The sequence below is a fragment of the Aythya ferina genome (genome assembly GCF_964211825.1).
Source record: "Aythya ferina genome assembly, chromosome: Z".
Taxonomy (NCBI): Eukaryota; Metazoa; Chordata; class Aves; order Anseriformes; family Anatidae; genus Aythya; species Aythya ferina.
Window position 1 is genome coordinate 59,596,621 of NC_140299.1, and position 13,181 is coordinate 59,609,801.

At 34.7% G+C, this 13,181-nt stretch overlaps 1 protein-coding gene across 1 annotated transcript in view; it reads right to left on the reverse strand.

Moving 5' to 3' along the window:
• The window catches only part of FBXL17 (F-box and leucine rich repeat protein 17), a 310,952-nt gene that overhangs the window by 17,541 nt on the left and 280,230 nt on the right, over nucleotides 1–13,181 (reverse strand). The window contains exon 8 of the mRNA XM_084503911.1: nucleotides 919–1,061. Within this exon, the coding sequence (XP_084360037.1) occupies nucleotides 919–1,061 (143 nt within the window). The remainder of the gene's footprint in view (nucleotides 1–918; nucleotides 1,062–13,181) is intronic.

Below are 13,181 nucleotides of genomic sequence, written 5' to 3' on the forward strand. Positions count from 1 at the left end.
ATCCATATAGATACAGAATAAATGTTTTAATTGGATCTCTGAAAATAAGGGAGACATGACTGAGTTAGATCTGTCTATCCTCACACTGTTCCTACTTTTCTGGCAATCCCACCAAATTGACATTTTGAGTGAGGACTTCCTGATGTGCAATTCATTAGCTCTAACACAGTCTAATCCTGCATCTCTTTTTTTCCCAAAGGCTTCACAATTTTAACATGACATAGTTGTCATTCCTGTCTCTCAGCTGAGGAGAACAGTTATCACTTACATTCAATTCCTTTAAATTACAAAACTACAAACTAATATACTTTTTTTTTTTTTTTTTTTAATTATGAAGAGAAATTAACTTGTAGGCATTCCTAATACATTCCAAGTGCAAAAGCTATATTCTTAAAAAAATCGGTGTTTCCAGCATCCCAAATCCCTCCCTGTGTGTTTTCAAAACCATTGCATATGAACAAGAACACAGACTTATAGAAAATCACTCTGGAGGTAGCACTGTGGTATTTTTAGTATTGTATTCTATCTTTTTTCTTTCTTTTTTTAAAACAAAGCAGTCTATCACAGTTATGACATGACATACCAATCACTGCTAGCCAAAAATATTCAAAACTCTCAGAGGGCAGATTTTGCATAAAACTTGTGTGAGTATCTGAGGTTGTAGGTGTTGCTTGTGGGTGTATTTTGAAAATCTATGTCAGCAAAAATTTATAATGCTCTTTTTAGTTCTCTAGATACATTTTAGTGAAATATATGAACACAGTGTACTAGAAGAGTTACCACACTAGTGAATGCCAAACCTATTTGCACAGGAAAATACAAATCTTTCCAGCTCTTTCTTTTGCATACACACACCCCAACACTCACTCTCTCACACTTGCTCTGAAGTAGGTACCAGTTCATGCAAATGTTGCTTACCTGATCACATCTCATCAGCCCTAAATATCTGAGAGACTTGCTGCTTTGTGCAATTTGGGTGGCTCCATGGTCTGTGATTTCTTTGCACCATCCAACATCCACAGTCTCTATTGTCATGCTGTATCGTCCAATGGCTATCAGAGCTGTAAAAATATTAAAAACATGAGAAATGTTAAACTCAGTTATATGGTAAGCTCAGTGGAGATAAGCTCAATTATATGTATACACTACATGATACCAAAATAGAATTTTCAGAAGCAGATTTAACTTGTAAAAGATCATGTATTTTGCATTTTTAACTATAGAATAACTATCTCTTAAAATTAGGATGCAGATGTGCAAATACACACAAGGTATTTTTCTATCTACCAGTCTGCATAAATAGACCAGTTAGCAGAGGTGTTCTATATGAGCTCTTTTAATTACTTTGTTTGGAAGGATCAAAGACCAATCAATTAAAATTGAAATAACTATAGAATAAAAAGAAGTCTACCACACTCTTCAAAGAAAGTAACTGATTTTATAAAATTAACACCTTTTTTTTTTTCTTTTTTTTTTTTTTCCCAGCAAAGTATTTTTGCAAATAAGCACAAAGAATAACAGAACATTTCCTGTGTCAATAAAACAAATAGATTTAAGAAACCATGCAGATATGTCATATATTTTACAAGTATATTCTAAAATTGCATTTGTTTCCTATTGCTCATATTGATGATGTAATAACAACCATACGTCTTTCTTTCATGTTTTCTTCAGGAACACTTTTCTAAAAAAAAAAAATTATAGAAGAAAGAATTAGAAGAAAAACTTGAACCTTCATAAAAGGAAAGGAAAGAGGAAGTTCTGAAAGGGCTGAAAACCACGAGGCATCTGAACAAGTTGGGCAGGCTTTGTCATGACATTGCCAGTCATAAACGACTGATGAAAGATTGTGAAGGATCACCATCACTTTGGTCACCACCAACTAGAACACCTGCCACAAAATGCAGGCTCAGAAACTGTTAGTCAAGTTGGGCTTTATTAACAGAAATGAGTGGCAGTTTTCATCAGCTAAAAACTCGGCTTATGAAAAAGTCCAAGGCTTCCAGTGTGAAAGTCAGCCTACCCAAGTCCTAACCCTTAATCTGCATATCATCAAGGGGTAAGATGTTTACTCTTTTTACTCTAGGTATAATGCAGTCACTGAAAAGGAAGATGAAGGAGTGAGTTACTGCAAATAATGGAAATATCTTTAAAGAGAAGAGTTTTCAGCAACTATGGGCCAGTTCTGCTCATACTACAGAGCCTACTGGCAATTAAAAAAAAAAAAAAAAAAAAAAGTTATAAAGAGCTTATAGCTTTTGATATGCCAGATGTTAATCTTCACTAATCAGCATATAACTGAGAGCTAGAAGCAGTCCACCTGACCTTGCAGCAGTTCTGCAGAGACCTAAACTAATGGCAGACAGCAGTGAGGATAATTTGTTAATTTATAAATATTCAGGTGGACTTGATTTGCAATCGAAATCAGCCAAAAGAGGCCAAATACATTCTCAGAAGCTATGGAAGATGGAGTGGAACATCAATTTTTTCTTTCAGCCATTCACCAAAAAGGGCAGTAATAATTGAATTTTGTAGCTGACATAATGAAATTATAATACAATCATCTATTTAGTATCATTAAGATTTCATTGATTTTTGTAGGACAATACCAACTACCTCTTCTCAGTACATCCCTAAAAACAAATCCTAATTCTGCTGATAGGTAAATATATACATAACAAAACATGAACTTTATCCTTGTTTCCACAGAGCCCTTCAAAAATGCTACTTTAATAAAAATCATGGGAAAAGAGTCAGAAACCTTCTGTATATATTTTGCAATAACAAAAGCTATAGCAATTACAGATTACCTAACTCCATGGAAAATGTTTTAGTTTACAAACTACTTGTTTGTAGTTCAGGAATGCTGAAAACCTACCATAACATTAGAATGTTGTCAGTTAAATATGATTTCAAAAACTGTCTCTGAATGTACTTGCTAGTTCTTTTAAAGTTACAATCGTATTTTCTTGTAAAGTTACAATCATATTTTATCATTAAGAAGCTAAAAAGCACCCCTTTTCAATGCTTTTTGAAAAAGTGATAAATGGGAGAAAATCAGCAGAGAGTACTATTATGAGTGTAATGTAAAAGATCATCAGATCTCACTGGTAAAGAATTCTCCTAGTAAATCTATTACAGGAAATTAGACATACAACTTCTGAGAGCTCTTTCACAACACATAGATTAGAAAGGAAGTAGGAAATGATGCTGTTGAAAGCTCAAAAATGTTACACTGTGTGCAGAATGCCCAAGACTAAAATATAACCTGAAAAGTCCATGAAGCTACCTTGAATGTGGCAGAAAGATGGCTTAAATCTCAGGCAGGTATTTCCACTTGCACATATTAAACAAACTGGAAGAATAAAATATTCTATTTCTTATTTATACATGCCATATACCATTTTATAACAAAACACTAATATAAAACCATTTTATAACAAAATGTAACTTAAAACATGTTGATTTATTGTTTGATATGTTAGTCCTTTTATTTTGGTATTTTGGGGGGTAAGGCATTTAATTTCTAGAGCAGATGTTTAAACCAGTTAAGTTTTACCTTTAATGCAAACATAAATTTCTGTTTTTATTTTAACATAATGAAAAAGGGACTTAATTATTATTGAAACAAGAACAAACTAATTATCAAATAACAGATCGTGAAGCCACTGTGCAAAAGTGGTCTTCAGTGCTTGCCTTCTGAATATCAATACTTTAACTTGAAAACTATTATTTCCTGTAAGTATTTAAAGAATGAAAAAGAGTAAGATTGCACCTGGAATTTGGAAAGCACATGTAAGTTTCCATAATTGAAAATGTATATTTATTATTTTGGGACTACATTGTCATTACTATATTCTGTCAACTATCAGATAAGCCAGAACACGGAACTTTAACAATAGTATGAGACAACCACCACGTTTTTTGTACAAGCAGCAATATTTACCAGAACAATAAAAACTGGAATAAAACAGCCTAAGGCAAGGTATGAATATGATATATGGGAAATTGAATGAAAAAAAAAATCTAACTATGAGGTCTTTGGTGGAAGGGGTTAAGTTAGCACGGTTTTACAGTTCAGAAGCTCCAGATCGATTTTCAGAAAATTACGAATCTGATGTTTTCACTTGTTTTTCACATCAGTGTATATGAAAATAATTGGATGAAATTTCATGCTGTAATTGATCTGTGTGTCTAATCTGTGAGTCAGGTACGTTTTAGACTTATAATGCCTGGGGTACATTTTAGGTTAGAGACCACTGAGTGGGCAGTACATTTGTCTGGCTTGCGTTTTGCCTGCAGTATTATTCACTCTCTACTACAGAGCTCCCAGGTATCATATGCATATATATATATATTTTGTTGTTGTTGTTGTTGTTGTTGTTGTTCAACAGTTTCAAATATGCATGTGCTCTTTAATAAATAAGAACAATTGACAACATTTTTCTAATTTAATTACAAGTGATGCTAGAAATCAATTACAGTATTACAGATGGCCTGCCTGGCTGTTATAATATTATCTCACATGGCAGTAAAAAATGACATATTTATGTTCTACTTTGCAACTCTTTGTCCCCAGATTAGCAGATGTCTTTCTAGAAAACCAAACATTTTGACAAGAGTGTATTCAAAACATTTCAATGTTACACTGTAGTCATATATCACAACAGTTCATCTGTGAAATACATAAAGAGTATGCCATTTTAAAACACTGACTGCATTTTCAGAAAATTTTAGATGTGTGTCATTGCACCCTCATGAGAACAATGCTACTTGGTCAGAGAAGACATCCACTATTCGGTTTCTAGCAGCACCCAACAGTGGGGGTCAAAGACCATAAGAACAAGTGAAAAGGATATTTTCCCTAAACGCTTTTCTCACATGAAAAAAATTACAGACAGGAACTTTCTGAAGCTGTGTTGATGCCTCTGTAGCTCTATAAATCTGTCTAACTAACCAGCCTTTTGACCCACCAAATTACTTAGGCTTCACAACAGCCTGTTGGCAAGCAGTCCCTCCATTCAGCTACCATCTGTTTTGAAAACCACTTGTTAGTTTTGAATAAGCTCTAATAGTTGATCCTGCTTGTGACTGCTCAGTTCCTTTACAAATGCTTCCTGGAAATCCCAACAGACTGTATCAACCACATCTTGCTGAACTTCTTCAAAGTACTCTGATATGACTGTGAAGCACAATCTATCTTAACGAGAGCTGTGCCAGCTCTTCCCTGACTCTTCCTTTATTCATGTGTTCACTAATTGTATTCCTAATTATTAATAATATCCCTTACACAGATGTCAGGTTAGTCAATTTATATTTTTCTGACCTTCCCTGAAACCTTTATTGAATACCTCTGCCAAGCAGGCCTGTGTTAGTAAAGCAGGTTTAAGTGAAAGATTAGGCTGCCGTTAGCAGCTCAACTATTTCGTCTTTGAGTTCTTTTAGAAGTCTTGGGTACACACAGTTCTTCTGCTTGCATGAGCAAAATACTTTAAGCCATAGGTTTCAGCTAGGGAAATGTTTGCATTGCTCAACAGCCTTTTTTTTCTTTTTCTTTTCTTTCCCCTCTCTGACTGCATTTGTCCATAATAAACAGAATACATTGCTGTTCTCAAAAAGCCCGGCGGTAATTTAACAAGGACACACACAGTAAAAGCCTTATGAAGTAAGTTTGGATTCTTTGTCTTAGGAACTTGTAGCACAATCAGCAATAAAGAAGAGCCGAAGGTGTGTTTCAATCTAATGACAACCAAGCTCTAAACACAGTGAATGACAAAACAAAATCTCCACACACTGCAAGTAAGTAGAAGTGGGCACACAAAAATCTACCATGTAGTTTACAGATGCTGGCTTTGACATATGAACCTCTCTGTCTGTGAATATTTAACACTGCATCCAATTCGTTTCTCTCCTTTTTTACACTCCCATTTATTTTGGCAAAAGCAAGTTTTCATATTTTTTTTTCCAGAGCTAGGTTGGAGGAATGGAAATCAACTGATGTACAGCTCCTACAAGGCAGAAGATGAAGTGTAATGTCTCTAACTGGAATTGGAAAATCACCTCCACAGCCTTGAGCTGTATTAAGCAAAAATGTTTTCCAGTTGTAGTGGTAGTGGTGCTTTGTTGTAACTCTGAAGGTGAAAGGACATATGCATGACCAGGACTGCGTGGCATCATTTAGCTGGCCAGCTGAAATAGTTGGAAAAAAAACCCCAACAGATTCTGTTCTTAGTACACTGTAAATAGTAATTTAACCTTATTTAATTTAAAACAGATTTCATTAAACTGACATAGATAATGTGTCTACTACTATGGGTAGAAATGGCTGTTTTAGAGGAGAAAGTTCTCCTTTTAACTACATGTAACCTGTGAAACCAATGGTTGTAATACAAATGTCATCATGGTTATCTGCTTCCAGACCTGATCTAGGCAGGCACTGAGCTGTTAAGCTGACAAAACCAGGGGCAAGACTGCTGTAGTTATTTTACAGGATAGTTTTGGAAAACTATACTAGGCATATACCTTAAAGCCTCTTTGATTTTGTGTACATGACCCCTTCTCTCCCCCCCAAATTAGAAACAAGTATTAGGCTAATAATTTACAAAAGTTTCACTAATTAGCATTCATAATTTACTAAGTCGTGACTATCAGAGCACCTCTTCTATGAAGAAAGCTTGAGAGAGTTAGGGCTGTTCAGCCTAAAGAAGAGAAGGCTCTGGGGTGACCTCATTGCAGCTTTTCAGTACTTAAAGGGGCCTTAAAAAAAGATGGAGAGTAAGTTTTTGCTCAGTCAGATAAAGACAGGACAAAGGGGAATGGTTTTAAACTAAAAGAGGGGAGATTTAGATTGGAGATGAGGAAGAAATTTTCCACTCAGAGGGTGGTGAGGCACTGGCACAGGTTGCCCAGAGAAGCTGTGGATGCCCCATCCCTGGAGGTGTTCAAGGTCAGGCTGCACGATGTCCTGGGCAACCTGATCAAGTGTCTGGTATCCCTGTCCATGGTCGGGGGGTTGGAACTGTATGGACGTTAAGGTCTCTTCCAACCTGAGCCATTCTTTGATTCTATGATTCCTAAGTATGAGGTCACTGTAACGTAAAAAGTAACATACATATCTTTGGTATGAACAGCCAGTATTTGGCCCAATCTTAAATTAATTTTTACTGTCTTTTTAAATCTGGAAATGAATACTCCATGTTTTGCACAATTTTTATTAAATATTTTTTTTTTTTGAAATTTAGTGTATTAAGCATGATCACACCCAATTAAACATATTTTTACTGTCATGTACCTACTACACAATAGAGTACTTCCTTAATCATTAAATCTTAGCTCAGTTTAACAGAAAATAAACCTCTGTGAGATTTGTGTTGCTGTTTTTCTCCTATCATCACCTACCATACTACATATGCAAAAAACACTGCACTTGGTCAGCCTTCAGTGAGAACTGGATAGAAATATTTTTTAAAATTATGACTGACCTCATCCTGACACCATGGCATTATATGTGTATATATATGCAATCACTCAAAAAACATTATTGCATTTGTTTATTCAGTTCTTTCATCATTAATGAAAAAAGCATGTAAATGTTCAAGAATTAGCATTTAAAATTTCCAAACTCTCTAATGGTTTCATGCAAAGTAGAAATCAATCAGTCCTCCAAGTATTACCAAGTATATAGTTTTCTTATGGAACTTTACATTATCTTTTATTTATTATATAGCTAAAAGCTATTAAGGTGGTTTTGATAGCCATCTACTTGCTAATGAAAGCTTAATACACCACAAAAAAAGGGGGGGAGGAGGAGGGAGGAGAAGTTTATGATTTTTAAAATTGCTATAAGCAGATGTCATAAAAAAAAATAGCAAAAATTAGCAAAGAAAGCTATACATCTAGGTGTTAAGAAAATGATGTAACAGTTGAACTTCACAGACTGTGAAATATTCTTGTGTTGGTGGAAGTTCATCTGCCTGAGCTAGTTAAAATATGAGTGGACAAACTTCTGGAGAGGTTACAAATAAAATTTATGAGACTGAACAAGACAATTTAAATGGGCATTTCTATCTGTTGTTTTTCTGTCGTTTAGCCTATTGAATTAGGAACAAAAGAGAGAGACGTAAATAATGCAGATAAATTATAAACATTTGAATTCATTGAAGCTTTACCACTCACAAAAATTAGTTTGACATTCCTTTTTCAGTAAATTGTGGAAAAGTATTTATAAATTAGCCTGCAATTAAACACAAGCACTTGTTAATTGTAAAATACACAGTTGAGTATATAGACAATTTAATGTAATGCAATATTTAAGAACTGAAATTAAAACATTGACTAATATATGTTACTAAGATCCTCTACAGTATACAATAGATTAACTATTGAATATTTAGTTAACATAAATATTTCTTCACTGAAAATGCTCCTCTTTTTGAGTGCGTATCTATAAAAACTTATTTTCAAAGTATCTGCAGTTATTCAGGTTCTTTTCCTGAATGAGGGCTACAGAATTTGATTCTTTAGAGCAAAGCTTGATGCGATAAGCAAAAGCGCGGCGAATTTTCACACGATGCTAACAGATAGGATTTGTGGTTACCCCCTACATTAATGAGGTTGATGGTTATCTGCCATGCAAATTATGTGAGGTCTTGCAATTTAGATAATCTATTATGTGCTGAGACACATAGAATATACACCTAATCTCCTTTCCATGTGTCAGAAATGTTTTGCTGCAGTAACTGCAGTGGTTGAAGAAATCACTGCTTGGGTTGTCTGCTGCTTCATTCACCCAGAACAGGAATCAGAGCTTACAATTCACATTGTTTCCTTAAATGAAAAGCATTTGGATAAAAATCACTGCATGATACATCTTCTTAAAACAAACAATTCATCTACACCTGTTTCACATTTGTAAGGGTATTTTTATAACAAAATAAAATATTTGTTTGTCATATACTGATATAAATCATGCATCAAACACTGTAGTCCATCTGCTATGAAATCAAGACTCCTATGAATATATCACAAACTTTATTTGTGATGGCTTCCCAGTCGAAAGTCTAATTCTTCTCAGGCCTTCGCGTGTCCATCTGACAGTTAACATCCTATGTATAATTTTTATTTTTATTTTTTATAATCATGACCTCATGTAACAGCTACATTTCAGTGACACTATTAAATAGTAAAGTGAGACAGAACTTACACAGGAACTGGCTCTCTACCAGGGAATTCTTCCAGTCCCATTTATAATCAAGCACTTGATTCTTGATATAATCAAGAACACATTCTTGGTTATAACTGTACGAGATGATTCCTTGAAATAATAGCAAATTTATAAATAAAACCATATAGTAATAGCTAACACAAACATACAGGGAACCATTTAAGTCCTTTTTCCCATGGTATGGGGTGCAAATGGGAGAGATGTCCAGGTTATTTTCTTCATATTTTACAGGAGGTGTATTTTAGCATGTACAACAAATGCTCATAGAACGCAGTAACCAGATAGGTATTCAAACAGGTGAATACTTAAATCTTGTACATCCTAAAGAAGGTTAAAAAAAAGTTGCCAAGCCTGAAATATTTTCCCAACGGAATGCTGTGTTATCTCTGGATAGCAAGCCTACATTTCAATGTACTTTGTGTTCTTTGTGTTTTTATTATTATTATTTTTTTTGCTGTTGTCTTCACTTGCCTCAGGCTGCTGGAGGTCTCCCATGATAATTTTATTGTTTCACCTTTGTGCTTATGTGGCTAAAGGCAACATATGAGAATGAAGTATGGGACTGAGCTAAAATATAGAAACATATAGCGACATTGGGAAACCAATCTAACAAGATGCCTCAAGGAAATGAAAAGAAGTCAGACTGTCTCCCTAAAGCAAACTGGCTTTCTTCAAGGGTTTAGGAAATCTGGGTAAATTCCTTCATCTGGATGCATATTTTGACCTTTTCTTGGAAATTTGGTGGCAATCCACTCAACCACAGTAATTTTGACTGAAAAACTACTTGAAAAAGATAACATATAAACAACATGTTGCTGGTTTACCATTATTTAAAGTATTGGTTACCTAAGGAAGCCTTCAGAAAATCCTTGGAGGCAAGAATAGTCCCAAGGAATTGAAAAGACCTAATGCCTCCAAGAGGAAAAAAGTGACAGATGTTATCTATCAATTGCTTTTAAGCAATTACAGGAGAAGTATTTAATTGTATATTTTTGTATGGAAAACATAAATACACACATATATGTATTTTCTGTACTGGTTCATACTGGTTATATTATAGTTATTGTTATATGGTTACCGTTAAGTTGGTACAGTATACACAGCTGTATCTGATGACAACTTTATTAGCTAGTACATAGAAATAGGACAACTGCTTAGTCATCTTTTATCTTATCCTATCCTTTTTTCAAACCCCTAGAAACATGTGGCAACTGGAGGGCTATGATTTCCCAGGTAGAATTAATCTTGGGGCTCTCTTTGCTTTTTATCTCGAACATTTGTCAGTTCTGCCCTGATTATAAACACACATGAAATAGAACATTTGTACAAAAGTTATTCTGTTGTCCTATAATGTTAGCAAAACTTTGCCATGAAATAGAAATTAAATAAAAACAAACAAAACAAAACAACAACAAACAGGAAAAGAGTGATCTTTCAGAATCATCTTTAACACAACAAGTATTAAACAGCTGTTTCCCCAGAAGTCCACATTCAGAAGAAGGCTAAGGCTATGAACAAAATCATACAAGATGTTATATTGTATTTTACAGAATATATTTCAGTATCAACAACAATGAATTAATATTAATTACATCTGTATTCTAAATAAACTCTATCCATGCACAGGAAAGGCTCCATGATATTTTAGCCATTTCAATAATAGAGTTAACTCAATGCATCCCAACAGCAAGAATCAAACCAAAACAAAGAGAAACCCCAAACCTTCAAAATAAGGATGCAAAAAGACTCTAATGCTTTAAAATGAAAGGTATGCAGCATACTTGGTTCTTCCCTGCTTGAGATCTCTCTCAAAAATATTACCAAATACCCATTTCAGAGATGGACTCTGGAAGTGGTAAAAGCCACTGCTTTCAGCCCCGTGGCCTTAAGTCAAAATAGCCCCCATAGACCAAGCTGGTCAAAACAAGCTCTTTTTATTCATTCTTTCTTGACGACACTGCAAGATAATTTGTTTTCTTTGCACTACTTTGAATAAGAGTAATTTTTGTCATCATCACAGTCCTGTTCTGATTGCAAGCAGAAGACAGTAAGCATGAACTCAGTCCACTGGAAAATTATGGAGCTAATTCAACCAGATGTGAAGAACACAAAGATGACTGGGAACAGCTAGCATAGATCTGCTTGGAAACCATTCCTGGCCAACCTGGTTGCCTTTCTGTGACAAAATGGCTCATAACAGAGCCTAAAGACAAGGAATATGTAAACAATTTTGTATCAAGAGAGATATTGGAATATCTATAGTGTTTCTTTGAGAAGAAGTATTAGAGACCCTTAAAAACATTTTTTTTTTTTTTTTCCCCAGTTCAAAGGTGGAAACGTGTTTGTTTCAGGGCAACAAAACCACTGAAAAATACCTTAACTGCACAAATCAAGAACAAGAGATATACAAGGAAAGCGAAACACAATCTTTTCAAAACACAATGTGTTTGACTTTATTTAAATAACACTCATCTATGAAAGCTGTTATTCCTAGTTGCTGCTGCAACTAGGCTCAGTGGCATTCAGAAATGAGTCACTAATAATGACAGTGAAAATCCAGATCTAGATACTCTGAAAAATAAAGTTTGTAGCCTTGAATGACATGAGGTACACGCAACACATTAACCAACAGAGGTATGAAAGAAAGTATCTTTTCTGAAATCTGGCATCATTTGGAGAACTGGTGGATGTGCTGCTTATGAACTTCTCAAAGTGCTTTGAAAAAGCTGTTATCATGGCCCACTTCAGGGGTTATGGTGACAGTGACAGAATACAGAGTATTATGTACAGACCAGAAGCAATGTTCACAGTGTTTTGCTGGTACAGCTTGAGATGATAACTGTCAGACACTAGACAAATCACTTATATATACACAGAATATATGTAGTATGTAGTGTTATAGTATTACAATACATGTAATAATAGCATTATTAAAATTACTTATTAACTATCACTTATAATTCCAAACTTCTGATAAATGAGCTGGGTTTGGAAAGTCCAAATATCAGAACAAATAGAAATCAGGATGCTGAAATGCTGATTATCAAAAAAGCAAAATTTTTGTTAGTTTTTAGCCACATGGCATTGTAAGGGAGGGGGCAGAGAGAGACAGATGTTTTCCTAGTAAGGGAATTTAACTGCTTAGCCTGGTAAATTGTAAGATCTGCTAAGATACGAGAGTGCCTCTTTGGAGAATGACTGAAGGTAATCCTAAATGATGTGTGAACATACCCTTTTGCAAATTTGGCTTTGTCCTTCTTGCCTCCGGACTCTAGCTACTGTATTCTTCTGATTAATAAATACTGACTTACTTTGAAAAGGCTGCTCGGTGGTCTGCAAGTACTTGCTGAGACAAAGGATGACATCTCTGACAGAGGTCTATACTCATTCTGCCATCGAGGGAAAATATTGAAAACAGAGGTCCTAAACTGAAGAACAATAGAATTGTGCATTTTACCCTTTCAAAAAGGAGGACTCACAAATTTATCAATTTGAAGGACTACACATCAAAAACACCAAAACACTGGAGGAAGGCAAACATCTAACAAATGCATGATGGCATGTTACTTTTGAATAATGTACTAAAGGAACTTTTACTCCCATGAAGAATTTCACACTGTTTGAAGGTGAGAAGAGAACACTGACTACTTAAACCATGTTGCAGTATAATAACTCATGTTTTTATGAACTTAGCAGTAAATAAATACAATAGATGCTTTTTTAGCATATAAAATTGAATTCAGTGGAGATAAAGGAATAACAGTGGAGATAAATGCTAACTAGAAGACAAATACTGCTTACAAAAATAAAATTTTATATGCATAATCTAAAAATGGAAGCAAATGGCTTTTGAAAATTGTGGATTTTGTTGTAAAACTCCTGGTGTATAACTGTGCAGTGCTCAGCAAGAAGTAGACATCTGACTGCTCACCAAAACACACACACACAAAATAATGGG